Source organism: Euwallacea fornicatus, chromosome 16 (genome assembly GCF_040115645.1).
Source record: "Euwallacea fornicatus isolate EFF26 chromosome 16, ASM4011564v1, whole genome shotgun sequence".
In the NCBI taxonomy this organism is placed as follows: Eukaryota; Metazoa; Arthropoda; class Insecta; order Coleoptera; family Curculionidae; genus Euwallacea; species Euwallacea fornicatus.
The window spans coordinates 1,030,250-1,044,621 of NC_089556.1; the positions used below are offsets into that span (position 1 = coordinate 1,030,250).

At 39.4% G+C, this 14,372-nt stretch overlaps 1 protein-coding gene across 1 annotated transcript; it reads left to right on the plus strand.

Annotated features, from left to right (window-relative positions):
• The first annotated feature begins 1,477 nt into the window (after positions 1-1,477).
• Positions 1,478-11,296, plus strand: LOC136343995 (uncharacterized). Its single transcript, XM_066291023.1, has 2 exons — positions 1,478-2,192; positions 10,115-11,296. Exons 1-2 carry the CDS (start codon positions 1,969-1,971, stop codon positions 10,635-10,637), a joined length of 747 nt encoding a protein of 248 aa, XP_066147120.1. The 5' UTR covers positions 1,478-1,968; the 3' UTR covers positions 10,638-11,296.
• The last annotated feature ends 3,076 nt before the right edge of the window (positions 11,297-14,372 follow it).

Sequence of the window (14,372 nt, forward strand, 5' to 3'; positions counted from 1 at the left end):
TGTGGCTAAATGTTTTGCGGCTTTAGCGTGCGTGATTTGTTTACAATTTAATGCCGGTTAAATGTTTATGATCATACAGGGGTGGCAGGAAAAAATAAATCAAAATAAATTCTCCTCTCATGGATTTAAACAAAATTGAACTAAAACGGAAAAAGAGTCTCAAAAACAGTGAATGCCATTTAAGGGCGAATCAAAATTCCTCCCCCGTAAGTTTGACCTGAATGGCGATAAATTGTCGGCGGCCGTGCGGCACTGTTTGTCAGGCCTACTGCATTGTCGGGGGTACAAAAACAAATTGACATCGCAAAAACCGGCAATTGTCTCACCAATCACGGTCCATTGTCTGAGCAGATGACTGTTTAGGGGCGACAGTGTAAGGGGATGAACCCTTTTCGATAAGAGCTTACTCCAGGTTGCCCATCATGCCATCGTTATTGCCCATGTTAATGCGTTGGAACTTACATAGGCAGTCATAATAAATCTGCTGAATTAAGTACCGAGGGGGAGTAATAATTGGCTAATTTGACTGAATTTAAAAAAGTGATATTCTAATTGCTGCAGTTTTTTCCCAGATTGGAGAATTTCTGCAGACGAACTGGTGAAATTCACCAGTTCACCTTTACAAGTCAGCTGTTCCCGCATTGCTACTCCTACTTTTATGTCCATCAGCGCACACTTTTTATTGTAGAACATTTCTGGTGAGATGAATCAGAGCAGGTAACTATAAAAAAAAACTCGTGGATGCTCATAACTCATTTCTGAAATTGATGACATCTGGGCTGTTTCCACTGTATGCTGAGTTGATGCATGCTTGTGGTATTTTGCTTTCCATCCTCTCCAGGCTACTCCCGCACATGCGGACGTCTTCCAACATGCGCAGCATGATGCGTGTGTCTGTGTCAGCGCGACCTATTTTATACGCAAGCATCCCTGATGAAGCCAGTAAATAGAAACACCTGTCCTCGAGTTGTCAAGATCCGTTTTTCATTCCTACTCGGACGGTCATTAATTTTGCGGACTTGCTACCAACTTTTCCTACTTCATTGGAATTCTACACATACAGAAATTGGTGGCGTGTCTCGCATTTTATTCTCTATAGGAATTACAAACGCTGAAATTTTTAGTGAATTCAACGTGCTTTTCAGGTTTTCAGACATGCCCCTCGTTCACAGTGTACTTAATACACACTTTGAACCCCTCCAGGGGAGCTTTTGTTCTTCAGGGGTTTTTCAAAACTATTGCAAACATTGAAATTTTCATGGATTGGGCTTTCGTAGAGGAAAAGAGGTCTTTTATTATTTTTTTTTTTAATTGTTTTGTTGTAGCTAAACCTGACTATACAGCAAAGTCATAGGCGCCTTTCACGTTACACAATCCTCTTAAAAGCATTCCCGCTTCTCTGAAACTTGAATGACTACCGATCTTTTGTCTCTTCCTATTTTTAAACTACATATTAAACATGTTTGTACCGTTCGTTTTGTCCATCAGCAGTTTATTTCTGAACGGGGGAACACAAAAAACTACTTTACATTAAATTCTAACATCTTTCCCATCACTCCCCCGCCTGCGCCAATACGGAAAGTAAGAAGTCCCGACAAAGGTCAACCGCAGTAATTCACCATCAAATCGTGTTCAAGTACAAAACACAACATTATGTAAAACCGCCACTTTAGGTCCTAATAAATCGGGAATAATTTCAGCGGCGCACGTTTACTCCGCCCCAAAGGGGCACCCCGTCCCCACCACCCTTCGAAACAACGACGAGGGGAAAATAATTTCGAAAGTCGGCGTGCGACAACTTCAGTTTGCATTATCAACTACCCAAGATAACGTTCTAAGTGATAAAAATTGGTGCAATTCATATGTCTTTCGTTAGTAGATGATGGGTCTTCTCCGAGCATTTCAATGCTAATCTCGAGTGATTGTGATAAAATCCAACCATAAAACATTTAGTGGTAGTCAACAAACATGTCATCATCTCCGAAACCGAATAATCTTCATCAGAGTGGGCAAGAGCATATCAAGAGGCCGATGAATGCTTTTATGGTGTGGTCACGAGGTCAGCGACGGAAGATGGCTCAGGAGAATCCGAAGATGCACAACTCGGAGATATCCAAGAGGTTGGGCGCTGAGTGGAAGTTGCTCAGTGAGGGGGAGAAGCGTCCTTTCATTGATGAAGCGAAAAGGCTAAGGTAAGCTCATATTTCAATTGGATTAAAATGTATTACGATAGTAATTTAATGAACCGTGGAACATCGGTCATTGTTGATTAATCGTTTGTGTGTACGATTAGCATAAATTATCGGCTATTAATGTCGGAAAGAGATTCAGAAGAAAATATTTTCCCTCATATTTGGTGCGAAAAAAACTCTTTTTTACATATTTGTATATGTTCGTTAAATTTTGGGTATTAACATACCGATGTTTAGCCATTGTACATTGAACGCTCTGTAGAGAACATAGTTTGCCAATGCACTCTTCATTCAATTTCATCAGTCATTTCCATTTATGAGTAATAGTTTATATGTTTCTCCTACCACCTTGGTTTCTGCACGATGGCGGGGGTAACATCTTGTGGCCCACTATTGTTCATTCATATTCATGATATTTAGACTGTCGCAAATTAGTCAGTTTTGTTTCTATCGAACGTTATGATACTTCGAGGACTCCAAGGGATTTCGGAACAAATTTTGGAATATCGCGGAGATTCACTAGAATGCAATATATATTGTTGATTGGTTGTATGTATAGGAAAAATAAAAGTGAAGTTAAGTCAGTTTTCGAAGGAATTTTGTGAAAAAGTCAAAAAATTTCCAAAATAAAAATGGCGTCCTAATGAGGCTACAGGTAAATTCCATCAGGAACGTCTAAACACGAATCCAACGGGAGTTTCAAAGACGAATTGTAAAAATTATAGAGTTCTATCATTTCTGTGATCCTATATTGGCCAATTGACGTTCAGGTTGCAAAATTAGGCAGACTAGATACCATAGAATTGTGTAGAAAAAAAAAATTGTAGGAAAATTATGCAGATTTTGAAAATGAGAAATTTGGGGTGTTTACGAGAGTTTCCTGGAAAATGCATTAATGAAGGAGTCAGTTTATGAGAGCTTTGAGAGGTGCTACATAGCTGCCTTATTTTCACAATTCCATAAAAGACTGTTAAAAAGATCGCCCGGGTTAGGAAGGTTTGATGAACGGAGGCTATCATCTTCTGACGAAGTTTTTCCCACAGTTAGTACACCAGTCTGGCGCCGGAAGAGAACCGCCCAGCACTGGATTTTTTTCGCTAGTTGTTTAATGGTGGCCACACGTGGTACCCGACGCTTCTAGGACGATTTGGGCATCATGTACCGTAAGCGGTTCAGCAAAAAACGTGTTCAGAAGCATCGGCAAATCCTTGAAACCACGATAATGCACCGCTTGATTTACGGCAAAGCCACAAACAAAGCAAAAAAGGACATAAACAAAAGTTCGTCCGGGACAGATTAATGTTTCAGAGAACCCGTTGCCACGAACCTGTAGTAATTTTCAAAAGTATCGAAAAAATCTTGGAGTAAAAAAAATCTAAGACTGTAAAAGAATTATTCAGGAAAACGAAATTTGTAGGTAAGATGGTTTTGAACATGAATAATTTCGAAAATTTACCTGGTAAGTTATCTCAATACCGACTTAGTAACAATTTCAACGTCGAAAAATCTGAAATAGTACGGATAATTTCCAATAGGTCCTAGACAATTATATAAAAATCCTACTAGAGCTAGTTTTTGGAAAGATGTTAAAAAAATCAAATTGACCAGGTATTTAGTGGTGTTTCCACATTAAAGTCACACAAAAACCTCTGAGATAGATCCATTTCTTGCACGTAATAAAGCATAAAAAGGGAACGTCCACTCGCTTTCAGATTATTGTTATTTAATAATGTTCCAGTGGTGGGGGAAATTTTTTATTCTCGTTTGCCCTACACAGAATTTCTTGAAAATGTTTAAATGCTTCTGTTTATAGATCGGCTAATGGATGAATGTAACACCTACGCCAATGATGTTCATGTCACAAATTGCAGATCTAAAAATGTGCAGGCAAAGGTGTTTAGGAAACTTCACATTTCCTCGGGTATCTCTATTTAGAAATAATTCTACAGGCTCGTAAAAAGCGCGAAAGATGTTCTTAAAATCTCCAAAAATCCTTAAATATCTATTTAAAAAGCCGTGACGCAAGTCAGATTCTCATGATCAAAAAGTGAAAAAGTGGATGCTAGAAAATATCACTGACAACTTCTTTCGAGACGAAAAAAGCAGACATAGTCGTGAGCACCTTCAAAATTTCTTATGAAGCCGTGAAAAGCGCTCATGGAATTTTCGAAATTTTGCAAAAGTTTCATTATCGTGTGTTTCCAAACCTGAAGAAGCTGGGAGTTCGTTGGATGCGGAAAATGCTAGATAGGCCTGTGCTCGGGCTTATGTAAATATCGAGAGCTAAACTTATATCATTTTGCCAACCTAGCAAATATCACCTTTAAATTACACGGCTGAAAAGTATATAGTAAAAAATAAAGATATATCTGGCAAATATTAAAGTACATGAAATTATCTCAAACAAGTACATACTTATATGTACATACATGGTAGATCTGTGCGGCCAAAACTAAAACATAATGATTCGAAGTCAATTTCTCACATTTCTACAACCTTCGAGCGACATTCGACACGTCTTATTTTTTCATGAGCTGTATTATTTCATAGATATCTGCAGATTCTCAGATTTGTCACGTGGTCCACTTAACAGATGAGACACTCGCCCGTGGCCCTTTTCTCCCGTTGAGAACAAAGATATCTGAACCAAAACAAGGGTAGTCGTTATACGAGCATAGTTTAAATAAGAAACTATTAACTAATATTTAAACAAAACTGTGAGATATGAATGTCTCAGCTCATAAAGTCGAATTCTTACTGTTTTTGGGCAAAGAGATTCGCCCATATCTTGCCTTCATTTATCTGAGAAACAACTCACAATTGTATAGACTCCAAGTAAAATAATGCCCCATGGTGTAAAGGTGATACATCTTTGTTTGTGTGTTTACTCGAGGAAACCTGGGTAAATACGAATTCAAAAATTTATACTACTGATAAAGTGTTTCCTTATTTGTTTATTAACAAAATCGTCGTTGATGTGCCTTATTTCTCGCTGTTTTCAGATTATGTACACCTTTTATTGACCCAAGATAATATGCTCTTTATATTGATATAATATACTAATTCTCGGGTTTATCACTCTTCAAATAGTGTTCTTATGGGAACAAATGCGATGGAATAATCGTATCGAAGTGATGCAGCATCTAAGATGAAAATTACAGGAGTTGCCATAGTAAACCATCCCAAACCAACGGTTTGACTTCTGCGTAGCATGAATTTTTCCGATGGGCCTCAAGAAGACTTTTAATCGAAAAATGACGCAATATAATTAAATATTGAAATAACATATGTAATCGCTAATAAAAATAGAAACGACACATCAAACGTATTAGATAGGCAAAGAATCAATTTCAATTGGAAACACTTTACAACGACAATGGGTATTTCAATGTAACGAGTGAAAATAATTAATCGTAAGTTGTAGATTCGTATTAACAATACGTGGTACTTCATGAAAACAAAACATTTGACTTAAATAGCTATCAATTTAGATTAGTTTCTTTAAGTGCGAAGATAAGAGTATTTTCAGGTCGAGTTAGCCAAACATGTGTGCGAACATCATGCTGCGGAAAAGTAATGTGCATTCGTCGAGGTTCCCTAAATTCGTAGCAAATCCGAATGATAATCCGGTTTGGGAAGATCTGATAGGTAAAAAAAAAACAACAACAACAACCGAATAGTTGCGGAAGTTGTGCTTTTAAATTCGTTTCCCTTGTACACCACTTCCAAGATCATCTGCAGCCTCAGCTTCCGAACATGAGTCGTCACGGAGATGTAGTTAAAAAATGAATTAAAAAAAAGTATAATGTTAAAGGAAGACGAAAAAGAAAAACGTCAAAATTCATCCCAAGAAAAATGAGAGAGGAAGTGACTTCTCAGAAATTTGAGGCTGATGATTCAGAGATAAATGTGCGATATTCAAAGTATACGCGCGTCTCTTTCCTTCTCTAGCAATATCAAATTTCAATCTTTTTCTAAGGACGTTTTTCCAGGTCCTACGTATCGTTTGAATGCGATTTCCTCATCCCATCCATTGCGGTTTTCGTATTAGACATTTATCGCCTCCTGTCTGGGTAAGCGAACATTGGTTTAAATGATATCAATAAGTACTCATTTTGCCTTCCCCCCATATTCATTGCCAACTATGTTTGATGATCACTTGAACGTAGAATTCACTATGATCAAGGAACTTCTAATCTTAAGAGTACATACTCTCGTTGGTCCCACCAGCTATTTAAGAATAAAACGAAATCTGGCGCGTCAGGGAAAAAACATGGATGAGATTCAGATTAGGTGATGAACACGTTTCAGAAAGCTTCTAAGATGTCTCAAACATCTTTAAGTGGGTTTGTTCTGTGTAGAAGCTATTTGGATCTAATTCCCGGATGCGTTTTCTCTCCAGAGTAAAAACTCACTAGAACCCTACTGATGTCCCTATCCGGAAGAGACGACCTGATCACATCCTTTGGGATTTAGGAGTCGATGTGGAATTCACACTCTTTAATTTAAGAATTTCGAAACGCGAGCATTGAGCATCAGCAGTTTAAGAGATTCCAAATGAAGGAATTAAAAAGATCCTGGTGTGCAGGCTAGAAGGGTTGAAGGAGCTTTTACCTAGAATATATTAGAGGTTCTGGAAGAGTACTGAACTTACTCACGCACCCACTTGAGAGCACGCATTAGGATAATGGTAATAAGGAGAATTCCAGATTCTCTTCACTTATCTACGACAATAGAAGAAGATTATTGAAAAAGTACTGATTGAAGTTGCTAACACGACTGAAGTCCAAACAGAAACACCTTGAAGTATTTCTTCGGGATGGCGAAAATATGTTAACGAAGATGTAGGAAGAAGAGAGTGAAGTCAGCCAAAATTCAGCAGAAACAATTACTTACAGCAAATATTACACTAAGTGGTCCCATTTCTCGTCTGATGGTTTAGGATTGAGACACTGCAGGTCGATGAAGAAGTGGAGAGTCGAACTTTCCGCTAGAAGAAAATTCTAACCGGAGAATTTCATCACTTAAAACAACGAATGCTCCATTTTTAAACAGTGCTCCTTTCTTTTTGTCTGTAAGTTTGTCTGGAGAATGATCGAAGTCCAGATAAACGAAGAAGAAAGAAGTAAAACTTGTTAAAAGAGAAAATCGATGCCACAGATGATCCAAGGCAAATAATTTTCCTCGCCCGAGCACGTATCTTCAGGATACGGACAATTCTTCACAAGAAAATGGGGAAAAAATAGGGAAAAATAAAGAATTATGAAATGAGACTTACTGATGAAATGACGACGATGACACACAGAAGCTCATCTCCTTAACGTGGCTGGAATTTTTCCTGGCAATTGCGAAAAGGTGGTAATGTTGGACGCCAGCGGGGCTCGAAGTCGAAAAAATCCTTTGGAGATAATCAAGGAAGATTGAAAAAAATCTTTAGTCGATCGATCCCATTCAGATATGGAGGTTAAGAAGACGGTGATTCTGAATTTGCAGATTTTTACCGAAGTTAAAATCAATTCTATATCATCCATCGTGCTCATCCAGGAAACCAACTCGAGACGATTTCCCTTCTAATGTCTGAATGTAAATAGAGTGTGCGGAATTGCGAGCAGAAACAAAAGGAAGTGGCGCGTGAAAGGAGCATTATAACCGAAAGGATAGAGCTCCAGTTAGACAATCTCTCACTGTGAATAGGATCACAGGAGGTGCTCACTGTGTCCTTACAATGCCAGCATTATCTTTTGTCGCCAGCTGAATATGTCGGCTTAGATAGACCATTGTGTTTTCTCGCCGCTATTCCCTGTTAAATAACTTTTCGCTTCGCTGTTTGCACTTTCGACTAATAGAGATTCATTGCATTAAAAATTCCTGGTACGCAAAAATAATGTCTGGAAAGTACACTATTTACCGAAAGAAAACATTATGCACAACTATAAATCAGAGGCATTGTTTACAGTCCTAATCCCCGGGGCACACATAAAGTATTTAGATCGTCCCCATAACAGAGCGTTATGACTTTATTAATATGCCCCGTCTAATCCCTAAGTCCCCATAATGGGATGCACGGAGCCCCATTCTGAAGCGCGAGCTGTTATCTTTTGTAAAACAGACGACCTGCTTTGTAGTGAATCATTTTAAATCTCTGTTTATTGAGATGAGAATCGCGTGGCTCCGACGCGCATCTCTCCCAAATACTTGTGGGAAACGTAGCACTCGAATTGAGGAGAGAAATGGAAGGTTTCCATTTAAAAGAGTGATGAATTTTGGGCTTCAGGAAGTGGTGTTTTGTGACTCAAGAAATACAAGATGTCTGTTTGTGGAGCTTAACGATGATCATAAAAAGGTCTGTTAAATTGTTGCAAAGTCGCGCCCTTCCGAGTTAACGAATGCGTCGTCTAAAATTTGAAAAATTCAGACGACTTTCGGAGGCGGTTGGAAAAACTCATATTTTGGAAAAACCTCTTTTATTTTTTCCTCGTTTGTTTAACGAAGTAATCCTAGAATAGGACAGAAGGGTATGGTCTGAGAAGACGGTCAGTTTAACATCCTGAGCATCCAGCCTTCAAATTCGTTGTTTTGAGAGATCAGTGCCGCGCCAAAGAAGATGTGAAGAGTGGTCGAAAACTCCGACAAAAACATCGAATATTTTCTCATTCTGAAAATTATGTTACGCCCGGGGCTTTCAAACTTAACATTGTTGGACATTCCAGTGCAAGATGTTGGTTTTAGAGAATTTCGAGACATCGAGAGCTATTTTTAAATAGGAGTGACAAAATCTTTATTTTTGAGAAACTGTGAAAAATTGTTTGAAGAATGTATTGCCTCTCCCTTTAGAGAATTTAGGAATTTGAAACTTTAGATTTAGTGTTCAAAAGGGAGTTTGCTGAAGTCAAGGGCATTACACAGTTGCAAATGGAAGAAAATCGCCAAACGTTTCTATATTAAAAAAAAAAAAAATCATGCAATTCCCAAAGACAGTTACGCCTCTGGAAATAGAGTTTATCGGACTGACGATTTAGTTTCAAAATTCGGATTTTACAGGTGACTTTCTTAACATCTGCATGGTGCCAAACAATTCTCAAAAAGAGTCAAAAACACACGAGAAATCGTCAAATATTTATCCATTTTGCCTCCAAGTTGGACCTCTAAGGGTCAGTTCTTCAATGTTCTGCTAAAACTGCATGTTAAGTCCTTCACAGCCGATGGTAACCATCAGTCTAAGTGTATCCGTTACGTGAACTGTGGAAGTGTTTCACATAAAGGCTGTTCCTACTTCAACCGACGGTTGAGCTTTAACATCGGTTTGAAAAACACGTCGTCAGTCATCATGCAGATGCGGGTTTCTATCCCGACATTAAGAAACCAGCCCTAAAAGTATCAAACTTAATACTATAATTCACGTTTGGTGCTCGCCCGTTGTCCAGCAGTTTATATTATTAGTCTGAAATTGGATCAAGTCGATTTTATTTCCATTAAACTTTGTATATTTGAACGAACGGCTTGTTATTCTAGAAAAAAAGAGAAGTAAAAAGTATCTGTACAAATATGTGAAAGCAAGTGGGATTTCAATTTTGTACTTCGAGCCATTTGCTTGAATATTTCTACCTACCTGTGAAAATTTATTTATTTATTTAACCTTGAAACGGGTCTCGCATGGTACCCATATTTTTATCGAGACACATTCCCATAAAAAATGCAAAAAATCAATTAATTTTTTTTTATATTCATCCCCAGTCGACCAAAACAATCACTTTTCACATGCCAGATGTACTTACTTGTTATTGCCTCCGATTTACAAGAAAATGGGGTCTAACATACGGTAGAATCTGACAATACGGGGGAGGATAGAGAGGGGACCTCTTATGCAGCCTCTTTACCTCTCACAGCTACTTTTAGGTACCTATATGTTTTTGTTGTTTCAGGGCTCTCCACATGAAGGAACACCCGGACTACAAATACCGCCCGCGGCGAAAACCGAAGCCGCTCATCAAGAAAGAACCAAAATTCGGCTTCTCCATGTCCCCTCTCCTCCCTCCCTCCTTGGATAACCACAACCTTCAACGCGCCCTCATGCCTCCCATCTCCACCGCCTCGGGCATCCCATCACTCTTAAATCCCGACTCTGATCACTTAAAATTATCCCGTACTTTATTCCCGCCGCTGCCCTATCTGTACCATCCCTTCCGGCATCCGGACGAATCCAAATTTGCCGCGGAACTGGCCCTTTTATACAGCAATAGCCCTTTGTACCCGCCTAATATTAATTGGCCAATTAACAATATCCCGTCGCCAAATCTCAACGGGTCGAATCCGGCGTGTAATATGTGCCCTCCGAGCTTCGCCAGGAGGTCTCCGAGCCCGGAATCGATGAAGAGGCCTCCGGTTTGTATGATCATGAAAAACGAGGAGTTCCGGAATGAAGCGGTTCCGGCGCCGGTTATATGAAAACCGCTTCCGGTTCTACCGGATCGGTTGAACCATTGGTTTGGTGATATTGCCAATTTGGCCACCAGTTCCAGTAGCAGGTCAGCTGGGGCTCCTGTGGTGGAGTATAATGGGGATTCTGGGAGAGATAGCACTAGTCCTTGCAATTAGGAGTAGGAGGATAGTTGTGATAATACGGGAGAGTTTGAAGGGAACTACTGACAATGATGGTTTGTTCATATTTGAAAGTTAAGGACGTGTGCCACTTAATAACTAGATTTATTTCGGAGTATTTCAATGTAGATGGGTCTCCTTCGTCGAGGGAAGAACTTTTGATTTTGAGTTGTAATATTCAAGGGAAATATGCAATTTACAGGTAAACGATTTCTCTGTAACAGTGACAGAACAAAAATTCATAAGGGTTTACGGTTGGTATTCATGAAGTCAGTGTACGAAAGACATGTAAATATTAGCTATTCCTAGAGGTTTAATCTTTGAATATACATATGCCAGTTTTTAATTTACATTAAATTAATTGTTATTACGTTGAAATTGTAGTGCAATTATTATTATATTATCAGCTGTTAGTTTTGTTTCGTTTTAGAAATGGTAATGTACAAACGTTCTTGTTTCCTTTGGTACCGCAACGTTGTTAATAAAATTAAGTTCCACAAAACTGAGTACGCATTCCAATTTTTTCTTCAGCTTCCAGGTTAGTGAAACTACAGTGAATGCAAGAGTTCCCGTGTCGATTTCACTGAAGGACATGCAGGTCCAGGTGCTACTTCCAATCCAGAAACTTTCCTAAACAATCCAGGAATGTTTTTCAGCCAAACAATTCTCCACTGAAATATTCTGCTCCTTTTACCACCTCTTAGTACTTCCATACGGGCAAATGCTCAATACTCAAATAAGCATTCTTCCTTGTGTATTTTCGGGACGCATTAACTTGGGGTGCCAAGTCCATTTCAGCCACCTATAGGATTTTCGCATCGATCCTTGGTTTACTAAGTTTTAAGGGCGTTTCAAAGCCGAAATATTCCGTTCCAAGAACGAAACAGCATTTCTAGATGAGGACAGGCAAAGTTCCTCTTCGACTTGTCCAGACTCCATACAGTCCAAACAGTCTCTTATGAACGCCTCAGATCCATCAACCTTATGGTATACGCCATTGAGCCGCCAAGATATGTCTGTAACTTACCTCCCACTCTCCTCTATCCATTTGCCAACGCTTTGGAAAAGAAGTTTGAGATTCGCAAATTCAAAGCTCTCAATCTAGATATAGAAACGAGGATTAAGCTGTCACTATTCTTGAAAGGGCTGAATATTAACTGGAACTGGACTGAATCTGGATTAAATTCGTTTCCATCGGCAAGGCCCCAGAAACAGCTGAAACTATTCTTCATCTTCACTGAAATTTTAACCGAAGAAATCTTTAAAATGTTCTTTCCAGCTGCAGCGGGGACTCCAAAATATGACGACATTTTCGTTCTCATCAATTCAGGTTGGGAGCGGCGGATCGCGGAGAGATATTCTGGGGCGGGGAGGGGGGTGCTCGTGCTAGACTAATCCTTGGCTGGTCAAATGTTGAGTCAAATAGCCTCAACACTGAGTCATGTTGGGGAAACCTGAGTCGGCTTTATTATGGTAATGCCACAAAACATATTTATCACGGAAAGTTCGCTTCGCCGCGGCATCTTGATCTAGTTAGATGAAAGTAACGCCCATAGAACCCGAAAGGACTAGATATATTTGGAATTTTGTCGCTTATTTTTGGTTAATCTTATCACACGATAGAGCTCCAAGGTACATAAAGTTGCTGCGTTCTCTGTTTCGGGTGCGTTCGCGATATAAGGGTCACTTCAGCAGTTCAGCAGATGAGGTAGCAATGACGTCAATTTACTTTTTTTCGATATTGATAAATATAAGATTGCTTCACGCGGTCAGGATGTAATCGCAGGGCAACTTACATTGCAAATTTGACTTCGAAGTGCCCATTGCCCGTACTGATTCTTGGACCACTCCTAGATACTCTCCTAGTGGCTAGGAGCAAACATGATGTGTCGGGAGATAGCGAGCCACGATGCAACAATGAGCATATCAATGCAAGTAAACTCAATAGTAAAATCACTCCAAGACAGTCCCAGAATCCGTTTGGGTTATATTGCAGATTCGACCTCGAAATGCCCACTAGCCAGACTGGCTCTTGGACCGTTCCTAGACAATCTCCTGGTGAGTCGAAGCAAGCATGGTAATATGTTCGGTGATAGAGAGTTACCATGCAATAAGCAGCATATCAACGAAGTGAAATATGCTTCTGTGAGGCCATAGTTATTAGTGAATTTATTAAACTTTGAACCCAGTTCGAGCATCTGCAGTAAGATTCCACAAATCGAAAAGTGAGAATCGATCGTGAGGTCCCAGCATAAATCTTGAAATTCATGATCCTTCGAACATTGAGCGTAAGTTCGTCAATGTGATGAGCCGATGTGCGATAACGAGGATCGAGAAGAAATATGAAGACGAGCTAAACACCCCTTGCAATACCTTTGTTTTGCTGTTGATTGGAAAATGCCGGTGCTAGATCCGATATTTATCGAAACAAAGCGTATCAAGCCGGATGGCTTTTGCTCGATTTCAAGTGGAAAAGTCGAAAGAGAGTCATCAAGAATAAGTCCTCAATTTCCACAAAACACATTTCCAATGAAAACAGTCTTTATTTTGAAAGAACAAATGAACAACTCGCGGGTATTTGACATAGACACCATTCTGTTGACTCTGGACACAAGGCCGGGCATTATTGGACCGGATGGGTCCTGTTGATTCATTCTTTGAACTCAATAAGAGGTCGTCCAATATTTGTGTTCAGGATTCGCCGATACGTTTCCATTATATTTCGGCGAAGTTTGGAGACAATGATCAATATTTTTATACTCAGAACTGTTTAATATTCAATAGCGAATTCGTCAACGTCCTCTATTCCCTATATACAATGATACGATTATTTTTTCCAAACAAATACCCTGTTTGCACTTCGGGATATAATGGAAGCTCCTCACCAGCGTTCGACGATAGATCCCGCAATGAATACGTCCTTTATGCCAATTCAGTGATTCCCTTCACACGAAATTGGATTATTTTTACACATGTCGGTTTTGACTGTATAGTTTCAATAAGAAATAAAGGACATACTTCAGTACCCACGGTTTCTATCAATACGTTCAAATACACCTCAATTTGTTTTTATTATTTGTCCAAACAGAAAGCCCTTCTTTGTTGCAAGTGGAGTGGTTTTTCGCGAAACTTTTCAGCTGCTGAACGATAACAATATCCAACATTATTTGTTACATATTCAAAGGAAATAACGTCATAAATAACCAAATGCGATTATGCCGGTATCAGCAGGGTACTCGCCAAGGTTTGTAGTATCGCACGTTCTAAGACAAAAGCGACTTAAGTATAAGTATGAATCTTTTCAATGGTGTATTTAATCTCATTGTGCTTTAATGGTGTTTTCACAGCAATGCAGGCGATTGGGAGGATGTATAGTCTGTAGTCAGAATCTTTGCGCGACGATCGAATTAGGTAGCACGTACGTGTCTAAGGTGCGGGGGGCAACGCAACATTCAAGTTAAAAAGACGGAGATATGGTATGCATGTCTTCTACAGTCTGGACTAACGGGTCGAAATTGATAATGGCAGTGTATGCGGGTTGAACAGAGACGGCGGTATGGACGTGTACCTTTGAACTGGTTA